At 40.4% G+C, this 12,950-nt stretch overlaps 1 protein-coding gene across 9 annotated transcripts in view; it reads right to left on the bottom strand.

Annotated features, from left to right (window-relative positions):
• Positions 1 to 12,950, bottom strand: part of Eml6 (EMAP like 6) — a 268,175-nt gene that overhangs the window by 136,567 nt on the left and 118,658 nt on the right. For all 9 annotated transcript variants that reach the window (XR_005092272.1, XR_005092273.1, XR_005092274.1 and 6 more), the window contains exons 3-4: positions 10,476 to 10,635; positions 2,909 to 3,007 (exon numbers count right to left, since the gene is read on the bottom strand). Coding sequence is in view for 6 of the 9 variants with exons in the window: in XM_028891555.2 (XP_028747388.1) it covers positions 2,909 to 3,007; positions 10,476 to 10,635 (259 nt within the window). In the remaining 3 variants the exon portion in view is untranslated. The remainder of the gene's footprint in view (positions 1 to 2,908; positions 3,008 to 10,475; positions 10,636 to 12,950) is intronic.

Here is a 12,950-nt window from a genome sequence, read left to right as displayed (position 1 = left end):
GCAGGTGGCCTGTAGGTCACTGTCTGTAAAGTGCTGATAGGAAGGAACGGGAAGCGAGTGCATTGAATAAAATTCCCAAATAGTTAATAAAAACATTGTGTTGGGGGGAAGAAAATATCACTCACATAAAGCAACAGAATAAACACATGAACAATAAAAAAAGAAAGAAGGAAGGAAGGAGGAGAAGGAGGGAGGAAGGGAGGGAGGGAGGGAGAGAGGGAGAGAAGGAGGGAGGGAGGAAAGACCAATTGTCAGAGCCGAAAGCTAGCCCAGAGAAAAAGCCCAGGCCATCAGCTTCCCATGGCTCAGGAAGAAGTGATAAGAGACTCCAGAGAGAGGTCTGAAGAGCAAGGATCTGTGTCCATTTCAGCCTGAGTTCAGCCAGGTTTCAGTGTCTCCAGCCTTTATCTCTCTTCTCTAAAACTGGCAGCACAGACTTAGTTTTGTTGTGAAGTCAATTAAGATAATGTGGGTGAAATAATTTTGAGGATTATAAAGCACTAGTAAACACATGTAAATAATTATTTTAGCCACTAAAATAATCTCTTGAAGTTAACCAAAAGCAACCCATTATTCCTGCTGGTACCAAGGCATCAGTAATAAAGAATAAAGATATGTGATACAGATTAAGGGGCTTGGGTGAACAATATATTCTGTCAGAATATTCTAGATTTATATTGTAATTGAGTCCTAAGAATTAGGATACATTTTTGAAGATTGTCTTTTTCACCTCCAGATCCCTACAGAAATATCAGGTAGGAGTGAAGACAGCCAGCCACCCACAAGCCCTGGCCCCTGACATAAGCAAAGACTTATCTCCCAGCCCTGTGATGTGCAGAATTCCAGGCTTCAGGTCTGAGTTCTCCATAGTTGCAACAGTGTTATAGTGAAAGGTGGGGGTATATTGAGAATTTTGCCCTCCTGTTTTGGGCAAAACTATAAATAAATTCCTTTTTACATATACACATACACTTACACATATCTATATCTATCATCTATCTATCTATCTATCTATCTATCTATCTATCTATCTATCTATCTATCTATCTATCTATCTACATGCATGCATATAGCCATTCTCTTTTAGTTTTAATTTGGCGAGTGTTTGGACCTGGAGCAAGGCTTTATGGCTAGGTCTCTATTAACTAATTCTCACTAAACTAACAATTTGCTCCTAACTATTAAATGTGACAGAGCAAAGGGGCACAGTCACTGAAATCAGATGAGTACACCATGTGATATTCAGTAGTGATTAAAGAGAAAGTTAGACAAATTAAACTGAGCAGCGTTTAATTTGGCAGAGATCAGTTTTGCAAAGTGGACAGTCCCCAGAAGCAGCAGCTCTCTACTGCATGCACAGGCAGGATGTACAGACCAGCAAGGACTGAGGTCCAAACACTGCTCAGTGCTAGAGCTTGACATGTGCCTTCTTTAGGCATGGATCTCTACCTGTGATTGGCTACTGGTTACAAAAGTATGCTCTAAAATTAAACTTTTGGTTTGTTTACCCTACAAAGTATAATTCCTTCTATATTCAGGGACTCAAAGTAGAGAGGCAGGCTTAGTCAAATTTAGTTTAATAGGAATTCCACAACCTGACAAAACACTTTATACATGAGCCAGGGTGTGTTGTTTCTAAGTAGATACCACCAATGAAGAATATTTTCAACTTTAATCTTCTATTTTCCCCCAAGGTAACAGGTTAACAAGCCTGACGTAAAACATGTTATCAGGTTAGACCAGAAACAGAAGTAGTTAATTACACAATGATTTGGATGAAATACTGCCCTCTCAACAGAGCTGAATGTGGCATCACAATTTTGTATACTGGGTCTCAACTCTACCTTTGTGATCACTGGAAACTCATATACCAATCCAAACCAGCTCACCTTGCCTTACAAGATAGGGTGATGGGACCACAGAATGAGCAACAAAAGGCAACATCTACACCTTGTAATGTAAACATTTCACTAAGTACAGTTACAGCTTGGGCACAAAGTACTCTCAAAAGGCTCATGTATTGAGTACTTGGTCCTCAGCAGGTATCACTATTGAAAAGTGGCTGGCTCATGGGTGCGCACGCGCATGTGTGTGTGTGTGTGTGTGTGTGTGTGTGTGTGTGTGTGTGTGTGTGTACGTGCGTGCGCGCACATGCACTAATCTTATTATCTATTGATGAGTTCACTGTAGCAGAGTTCACCAGAAGATAGAGCCGGGTTGGAGGAAGTGGGTTAGTGGGGGAATGGTGCCTTTGAAGAGCATGTGACTTCCAGGTTTTTTGTCCTGTCTGCTTCGATTGCTACGAGATGAGAGGCTTTTATCCACTAAGCCCTTCTGCTGAAAATGTACTGCCTTACTACAGGCCCAAAATGCTGCAGCTGCATAAGCCTGGACCAATATCACTAAAACTACGATTCTTCCCCTTTTTATTTTCTTAGGTATTTTATCTCACAGCAATAGAAAAATTGACTAACATAGTAGTATGCCTACACAATCCCTATCTTGCCATCCAGTATTTCTGACCACACTAAATTCAGTATGAAAGACAAGCAGACAATAGTTTATATTCAGTATTAAGGAACCACAAATAAAATACAAACTCTTATAATAATAATTTTGTGAATGTTTTCTAACAACCATTCATGAGTCAATGAATATACCTAAACTACTGTAATTTCAGATTCTTTTCTATTTTGAGTTTATAAGAAGCCAAATGCCAGCACTGAAAATCTGCTTTGCTTATGAAAAGCAATAACAATAGTTAGCTGCTCATCATAAGTAAATCATGTTTGTATGTTGAACATATAGGAGAAAAATCTATATACAGCAGATTTATTTTTAAAGACATAAAATGACAACTACTTCACAGTTCTGAAATTTGTGTTGTTTGATACCACAAAGGTCTTACCCGGTCAGAATGGCCAGTAGCTGAGGCCAGAAGTTTTCCCTTTCTCCAGTCCCAAATGCATACTGTGTTTTTGGCATCCAATCCCACAGAGGCTAGACGCTTAAGGAAAGAAAAGAAAAGAAAAAAAGAATAATTTAATACATGAAAGAATTGGGAAAATTTCCTACTATTCACACCTACTTTCAACAAATAGTTACTGATTATCTATGAGTGACTAGGCATTGAACCAAAACTCATCCTAATCCCAAACTAAAGGTATCACTGTAGATGCCTTCCAATAGATTACACAGACATTTCAGTCCTACAATATTATGCCCATTTATTCTTTCTTACCATAGCATCCAAATGTGTAGTTTCTGAAGTTGCTGACAAGTCAGTTGAAATCTTAAGAACACAGCTTGAAGGCAGGAATTAATACTCATTTACATTTTTACTGTAAAAGATTGGGATGATGACTCATACCTGTAATCTCTGCTCCCAGGAGGCTGAGGCAGGAGATTTATAATTCCGTAGCCAGCCTGGGATACTTAGTTGTAGGCCAGGATAGACCATAGTGTGAAATCCTGTCTTTAAAAAAAATGACACAGAATCTCACTCTAGCTCAGGCTGACCCAGAGCTCATTCTGCAGATCAGGCTAGCCTCAAATTCATGGTGATCCTCCTGCTTTAGTATTGTGAATGCTGTGATTATAGACATGAGTCACCATACTTGACTCCTCAAATTTTTTTTTTTATTGTCAGACTTAGGGAGCTATGAATTCCACAGTCTAAGCACACTCTACAAACTGAAGAGTCTGACAAAGACATTGCAGTAGTTTGAATGTAAGTGGCCTCCCATAACCTCATAGGGACCTGCCCTATTAAGAAGGTGGCCTTATTGAAGTAGGTGTGGCCTTGTTGGAGGAAGTGTGTCACTGTGGGAGTGGGCTTTGAAGTCTCCTATGCTCAAGCCTTGCCCAGTTCAGTTCACTTTCTGTTGTCTATGGATCAAGATGTAGAACTCTCAGCTCCTTCTCTAGCATGATGTCTGCCTGCACACTATCACGTCCTGCCATGATGATAATGGACTAAACCTCTGAACTGTAAGCCACCCCAATTGAATGTTTTGCTTTATAGGAGTTGCTGTGGTCATGGTGCCTCTTCACAGCAATAGAAGAAACCCTAGCTAAGACACATATACAGAAAAAAAAACATCCAATAAATGAGCCTGATTTTGTTCTTAATTTTTATAATGTCACTAACATTTAAAGCAACTAAAGGATATATAATCTTAATGAAAGGAACATGTTCTATGCTACTCCACTCCTCTAAATCCTTTGAGTTCACATCAGTTTCTTGTCCTCAAAGTCAAACTCAACTTTTAATTATAAGCAAGAAGTATCATATGCAGGTACTTGTAACACCAAAACCAGGAGTTCCTGTAGGATGCCTCTTAGGAGACAGGATTGTAAGTTAGAGGTCGTGGCTCAGAGTAAGTAAATTTGGCTCCTTTGTTTTCTAGTTAGCCAGAGAGATGACCTTGGAAATTTAAAATAATTTTTATTAGTTCTTCAAGAATTTTATACATGTATTTTGATCATATCTACTTCCCCCCTTCCCATCCACCCAAATTTGTGTCCTATGATTTTTTTTCCCCCAGTAATCAAGACTAATTTGTGCTGCCCAGAATTCTTGGATATGTAGTCATCTGCTGAAGGAACTTACCAGGGGCTACACTCTTAAACAAAACTGATTATTTCTTTCCCAATAGCTAACAACTACCAACCACACAGAAAGGGGTAGAAATGCATGCTCAATTCCCCTGTCTACTTAGGATTTTTGTCTGGCTTGGGCTACATAGGTCTTGTACATGCTGTCACAACTGTTGTGAGTTTGTGTGTACAGCTGCTCTGCTGTGTCCAGGGGACAATGTTTCCCTGTAGTCACCCACTCTGTATGACCCTTACAATCTTTCTGTCCCCTCTTCCACAATGATGCTTAAGCCTGTGGTGTATTTAATATGTTCCATTTAGGGCTGAGAAATCTTCAGTCTCCTATTTTCTGTGTCTTGGCCAGTTGTGGGTCTCCGTGTTAATCACCATCTACTGTAAACAGAAGCTTCTCTGATGAGAGGCTAGAGATGTGGTAATGTATGGGTACAATGATAAAATGCTTTGGAAAAAGTTAAGTAGCCTCCATAAATCTTAGTTTTCTCATTTGTGAAATGAATACCAAAATACTTTTTACTTTGTCAAACTGTATGAGTTAAGTGAAATAACAGAAATCAAATGATTTTGAATGGTAATACAGAAGTATATGGGCTTACACATCCAGAGTGTATTCATTACTTGTCCTGTGCTGTGATGAAATACCTGATTAAAGCAACTTCAGGAAGGGAGGGTTTGTTTCCGCTCACAGTTGCCAGGGACACAGTCCATCATGGCGGGCAAGACAGGTGGCAGAGGGTCACAGTGCATCCAAAGTCAGGAAGCAGAAAGCATAAATGTTCACTCTCAGCTCTTTCGCCTTTCTAGTCAGTCCTGGGCACCAGCCCATGGGATGGTACTACCCATAGATAAGGAGAGTTGTTCCAGCTCAGTTAACCTAATCTAGATCATCTCTCACAGGCACACCCAGTGGCTCATCTCTTAGGTGATTCAAAATTGTGTCTAGTTGACAATACTAACCATTACTACTCTACCCCTCATTAACTTATACCCAAACAAACCACTTTTAAGCCATAATCATCTTCTCCCCACAGGCTCATGGCCTTCTATACAAAAGGTATTCAGTTCAACATAAAAAATCCCCACCATAGTCATTTACAGTTTCAACACCATTAAAAGGTATAAAGGCTGAATTTCCCAGAGAGTCAAGTAATCTTTTAACAGGGAACCCCTGTACAATTTTTTCTTGCATACTTCTCACATGCAAAGGCACTGTGTAAACATTCCCCTTCCAAAGGGAAGGAACAGAGTACAGCAAGGAAAGACTGAACCAAAGAAGACTGACACCCAGCAGGGAAAAGACCATCTCCAGAAGTTCCATGTCTGGCATCTTTGGCTTGTGCTGAAACTGAGTTCCAAAAGGCTTGGGTAGCTCCATGCTCCAGCTCCGTTGCCTGCATATTCACTCTTTTGGGCTGGCTCCACTCTGTGTCTGAGGTTGTTCCCACAGATGTCCCATGGTTGTGACATCTCCAATATCCTGGGGTCTCCATGGCAACTGATGCCTCAGCTTCACACAGTGGCCTTTTCAGGGCCTCCTTGCAGGAAGGCATGGCACGACCCTAAACTCAGTGTTTGTCTCTCGAAGACTTCATGACTGGCTCAAACTTGCATTTTTCATGCTTGACAAAACAGTACCACACACACAACACTGCGCAAATTCTGTGCCGTCCAGAGTTGGGTCCTGGCTTCCTTGTACCATAGTTGTAGCATCTCTGTAGTCTGACTTTTGAACAACACTCTCCTGGGCATTGGCTTTCAAAGAACAGGAAACCCCTGCAGATGTCCTCAAGGTGCAGGCTTTACTGCTTCAAATGAATTTGCTTTTTCATGGTTGGAGGCTTTAATGGGTGGAGTCTTGGGGGGGGGCGGGGGTCACAGTCTTATTGTCTCAGTGCAGAGCAGGGGGTGTGTGTCTCATTCTTATTGTCTCAGTGCAGAGCAGGGCGTTCTTGCTAACAGTTTCGACCTCTTTTTCAGCACACATCTTGGTAGCAACTTTAAACTTGCTTAAGGTCTTTTTCTCATCAAACTGCACCTTTTTTTATTCTTTCTATTCTGTTTATTCCTCTTTTTCGTTGACCTGGATAAAGGTGATGAGCAACAATCACACCACAGCTCGGATGCTATCCTGCCTTGAAATCTGCTGCACTAAACAAATTACTCTTTACTCCAGGGTTTAGCTTCATTCAAAGTTAGGACACAGGTGGGTGCAGCCAGATTCACTACTAGAGTGTCATACAAATGGCCTCTAATCCAGTTCCCAGTAGTCCTTGTTCCTGGCCAGGTGGTGGTGGCACACACCTTTATTCCCAGCATTCAGGAGGCAGAGGCAGGCGGATCTCTGAGTTCGAGTCCAGCCTGGTTGACAAAGAGGGTTCTGGGACAGCCAGGGCTACACAGAGAAACCCTATCTTTAAAAAGCTAAAAACAAACCCGAACAAAACAAAAACAGAAAGGACTCTTGTTCCTGTCTGAAGCGCCATGAGTCGAAGTGCATGCTTCTCTCAGCAGTCTCATGTCCAAGCTCCAAACATAAGGACACACTAAGCTCTGCTTACAATACTCTGTGGCTTTCTAGTACCAAGTTCCAAACTCTTCTATATTCCTTCCACAAATCAGTTCCAAGGACCCCAAACCACTTGGTCAGGTTCATCACAGCAATAGCCTCACTTGTCAGCACCAGTTTTCAGTCTTAGCTACTCATCTCTCCGCCTTGACGAACCACTTGACAAAAGCCACTTAGAGAAGGGAAGTGCACTAGGGGAGACCATCCTTTGGGCAGAGAAGGACTCAACTCATTTTCTCCTTTTTTCTTTGGAATGGTGCTGCCCTTGTTAAAGAGGTCTTCCCATCTCAATTAATGTAATCTAGATAACCTCTCACAGATGTGCCTCAAGGCTGATTCTACATCCTGCCAAGATGACAGTATTAACCACTTTAGAAAGAATGTGCATGCCTAAGTATATACTCATATGGTATGTAGGGAAGGACAGAGGGTCTCACATGGGTAAATGTACATGTGTTGCTATAACAGGGTGTGTTCAGGTATCTTCACTAAAAATGGTTTCCATCAGGAATATTTTATATAAAAAGAATAGTTGGAGGTTCTAGAATGCTTCCTTAAATAAAGATCTTTGCCATTTTTTCATCGAGGGTTGTAACAATAGAAATTATAAGACAGGGCTGGAGAGATGGCTTGGTGGTTAAAAGTACAAGGTGCTTTTCCAGAGGACCCAGGTTCAATTCCCAGCTGCTCACAACTGTCTGTAACTCCAGCTCCAGGGGGTCTGATACCCTCACACAGACATACATGCAGGCAAAACAACAGTGTTCATAAAATAAAAATAAGTTAATTAAAAAAGAAATTATAAAACATAATTTAAGAAATATAACATATTTTTATCAATATAAGAAAATTAGAATGGGTAAACTTTATTCAGCTTATTTTAATGGAAAAATCAGTTAACAAACACTAGCAGAGACACTCATTTTTCCTGAGTTTAAAAAAAAAAAGCCAAAAGAAATCTATTTTGTTCATTTACACTGACAGGCCCCACACCTACCTAGAAAATAATTTCTATTGCTTTTGTCAATTATGAGGTAATGAGGAATTTGTCATTTTATCTGTATTATTGGATTGTGGTGAACTCTGGCCAGAGAACACAGCAGACCTGAAGGAATAACCAAGCCATGAAATCCATCATGGCAAAGAGGTTACTTTTCTCAATTGACAGTTAAAAACCACACAGTCCACCCAGCTCCCCTCCTGTCGAAATAGTACCTCAAGAGAAATAGCCAGGACTCCAAAAAGAAATGGATGAATAAAATGAAAAAGGTAAATAAAATGGACAACGAACTCATAGATAAGCTGGGTTTCCCTCTATCGCATAGCATTTTTGTGATACTTCAAAACAAAATTTGGTATAGATATTTGCACAAATAGGGAAAAAATGAAAGACTATGCATATTGAATGTACACATCAGCCTACATTTATACTTATACAGCCATATGCATTCTAACTCACTTAATTTAGTCGTTCATATCCACTCTAGTTCTAGGAAGAAAAATGAGTCATGACCATTGCTCTCTCACAGCAGTGGAAGAGACCACATGCTAATTACTTTTAAATGATCCAAATCAGGTGAACTTATCTTCATCTAGTGAATTTCTTCCACTCTTAGTTTGGTTTAATGTCTACAAGTGATTTCATTGATGTTTCTATGACACTAACTTACAAAATTAACACTGAAACTAGCTAAACATTTATTGACTCAATTAATTGCTATACCAAGGGTGAAAAAGACGGCAGAAGGGACGGCATGTAGAGACATGGTGAAGGCTGGAGAGAGAAGCTGCAAGTTTAGGAATGAGCCCTTTGTGTTGCCATTCACTTTTTAAAGATACATTAGCCTTTTTCTGTCAAGTGTTGTTGTATGTACAAGAAAGGAGAGATAACTTGTGGGTGCTGGTTACATACCCTTGTGATGTCGTCGAAGAACTAGTCTCTTCAAGGGGACAAACCAGCAGTGAGTGTCAGATGAGGACTGGAGCACGACACAGGGCATTTCAAAGGCACAGTATTTGGCTGACAAAGTTTGCCAGCCTGTCTAACTTGACAACATGGGGGAGTGTGGATAGAAGTGTTGGTTAACAGAGAATGCTCACCTACAATGTTTGGGCTTCGTTCGATGCCAACTTTAAACTTTGTTGGCTTTAAGATACTTTGACATTTTCAGTTGCTGAAATGAATTACTAAGAAACGGTGTAGATGAAGCAGGATAGGTATCTCAGTGGCTTAGAGCACTTGTGCTCTTGCAGAGAACCTAGGTTTGTTTCCCATCGCCCATATGTGGTTCACACCATCTGTAACTCTACTTCCAGGTATTTGATACCCTCTTCTGAACTCCACACATGAATGTGATATACTTACATACATGCAGACAAAACAGTAACATATGTTAAATAAATAAATAAGAATTATGAAAATACCAGTTAAGACAATGTTTAAATTACATTATACATGGTTCTATTTTGAAATTCAAAGGGCTGTGCCTGAAAATAGAGGAGGGACAGAACATGTGTTGGAGTTGTCATAAAGAAAAGTATAAACATAGGAATTGATGACTGCTTGAATTAGAAGGGGCTGAGGGGTGGGAAGAAGGAAGGAGAAGTGACCTTATGGTAGGATCAAAAAGCATCGTTCAAATGGATCATTGGGAGGTGATGTGAAAATCTGAGGGCAAAAGGCACAGTGTTCGTGCAGGGCTTGAGCTCTGTGTAAATGGCTTGGCCCAACCCTTATCCCAGACAGGATGCTAATAATGGGACAAAATAGGGTTGCTGAACCCTAGTGGACCCAACCTTATGAGTTCCTTTATGGAGCCTTTTAAGGAAGACCAAAACTGGAGCCTATTGAGAAGGGAATATCAATATCACTAGCTTGGAAAGGGGCCAACCAGTGAGGGAGCCTAGGATGCTGCCAAGGGAAAGCAGCAGAGGGGGTAGCCATTTGTATTATAATTTTAGGTAAATTTAAGGATTCATTAAGAAAACATAAATTGAAGCCTGGCCTACACAGTGAGTTCCAGGACAGGCTCCAAAGCTACACAGAGAAACCCTGTCTCAAAAAAAAAAAAAAATCTTTCTTTAAGCCGGGCAGTGGTGGCGCACGCCTTTAATCCCAGCACTCGGGAGGCAGAGACAGGCGGATCTCTGTGAGTTCGAGGCCAGCCTGGGCTACCAAGTTAGTTCCAGGAAAGACGCAAAGCTACACAAGAGAAACCCTGTCTCGAAAAACCAAAAAAAAAAAAAAAGAAAAAGAAAGAAAAAGAAAACATAAATTGAGAAAGATACGCACCTGTCCATCCGAGTCAAAAGCCAGGCATGCAACTCCATGCGTATGGACATCTTTGAGAATAGACACAGTCTGGACATTATAGGAATCCCATACGCATATATATGGCTCCTTCCCAACTTGGCCAGTTGCAATCAGAGTTTTATCTGGGTGTAAGGCAAGGCTGAAAAAGAAAAAGGCCTCTTTTCATATTTTCTAACTGAACAAAATTAATATATACTGATCATTCTTTACCCCAATTTGTTTCTTATTTTAAATCATTAAACCAGATGATGTCAGAAGAGTTTATCAGTTCCCAAAGTAACCAGTTGCCTGTCTATTATAAATTAAAATGCTCAGCTTTGGCAAAGATAAAAGTAGTAAAACATGATAGGAATTTTATCTAAATTTACCTACTTAGTTACCTTTAAAATGAATATTAACCATGGTCATAATTCTCTAATAACATATTGTATATGGTTCTATCATTGGATTAAGTAATATTTACTTACTGATTTTCAAAATATCATTAAGTGTTCAACCTAGCTTTTGACTTTAATTTAAAAATGCTGTTGCTAAGAGAAAGTTCACTTTTCCATTCATTAACAGGCTTGCAGATGCACAAGACAGATCCTGCTCTCATTAGGATTCAGAGGCACAGAAAAGTCCCAAGGTCAATGCTGTTTATGTGTCTGTTGTCATAGTGTATGCATTTGAAGTGAAATCTCTTTTACGTAAGCCACAGTGACACCAAGGGAACTGCAGATCACTAAGCCTGTGGCTTTTCTCCTCTGTAATTCTAGCAAAATAAAATTTCATCAAATACCAAGTCCCATTTCAAGGCATTTGCAGCAGTCAATAGAGTCAAGATGGAGAAGTCACCATGTTCAACACAACGAGTAAAGGTGTGTACCTTCCCAAAGACAGGTGTTGGAAGTCTAAAAAAATGACAAAACCAAAGCATGGCACTTTACCAGTCTGGAAAACTAGCCTGTTCAGCCAGCACTGACAGGTGGAGGCAGGCAGGTCCCAGGGCCTTGCTGGCCACACATTTTAGCCAAAATAGCAAGCTTAAAGACAAGGTGGAAGAGGGTTTGAGGAAGACATTCCGCCACAGCTGCTCTCCACCCAACCCCTGATGGGTGGGTCACAGATTCTCACATACACAAAATAAGAAAACCTGACTTAAAAGTGAATTTGACATACAACAAATACTTTCTTTAAAACATATTTTTTGGGGCTGGTAAGACAGCTTTGAGGGTAAAGGTGCTTCCTCCAGTGCTGAAAACCTGCGTTCAATATTAGAAGCCACCACACAGTGAAAGGTGTAGCACGAATCTTAAAAGGTCTTATTAATAAAAACAAACCTGAAGCCAGGTATTGGGGTGAACGCCGGAAGAGTAGAGAAACAGAACAAGCCAAAGCCACCTCACCTTGCCAATTCCTCAGCTGACCTCATTTCCTCAAACTGGAAGCATCTGTGTACTCATCCGAATAGATCTCAGCTGAACTGCTGCTCTAAAGCCTAAAAGCTTAACAGATTGTAGTTCCTGGTCCTCACGCCTTATATACCTTTCTGCTTCCTGCCATCACTTCCTGGGATTAAAGGCATGTGTCACCATGCCTGGCTGTTTCCAGTGTGGCTTTGAACTCAAAGAGATCCAGATGGATCTCTGCCTCCAGAATACTAGGATTAAAGGTGTGTGTGTCACCATTTTCTGGCTTCTATGTCTATCTAGTGGCTGTTCTATACTCTGACCCCAGGTAAGTTTATTAATGTGCACGACATATTGGGAAACACAATATCACTACAGAAAGGAGTTAAGTGATTCCTACAAATTGTCCTCTGACCTCCGCACATGCACTATGGCACATGTGTACCCACATAATACAAAAGTGAATGAATGAATGAAGAATAAATATGGGTATAAATATGGTAGATATAAATAATGTTATTTTAAAATATATATCCTCAAGAATCTTTATAATGAATTAATAAAAAGACAACTTGTGTGAAATGGAACATGTGAGTGTTTGGCCCTTGAAACCCTTCTAAGGTTATAGAACACTTTAGCTTTCCAAGTTAGTTGAGAGATGATTTTGATCAGTATAAAGGGAATCTTCCAATCACAGTTTTGTTAGAATATATCTGATATTTAATAGTATGTACATGTGTTCATTGGCTTTCTGATACCATAAATAACTAAGATCATCAAATTATAAAACGATATGATATATTTGGCCTCAGATTTATTACTTACAGGTTTTGGTCAGTTGACCCTGCATCATGGTGGGAAAAAAATAGCTCATGTCACAGCTGGGAAGGGGAAGAAAAGGAAGGAGGCAGGGTCTCCTTAGCTCCACCAAGGCCATTTGTCCCAGTGGCCTCAAGACCTCCCTCCAGATTCCACTTGTTAAAAGCTCTACCAGCACACACCTTAGGGAGCAGGCCTTCACCTCACAGACCTTCGGAGACACTGAAGACCCAAGCTGTAGTGA

The sequence above is a fragment of the Peromyscus leucopus genome, chromosome 10 (genome assembly GCF_004664715.2).
Source record: "Peromyscus leucopus breed LL Stock chromosome 10, UCI_PerLeu_2.1, whole genome shotgun sequence".
NCBI lineage: Eukaryota > Metazoa > Chordata > Mammalia > Rodentia > Cricetidae > Peromyscus > Peromyscus leucopus.
Note: the sequence above shows the minus strand (reverse complement) of the source record. Positions and strands in the feature narration are given on the sequence as shown.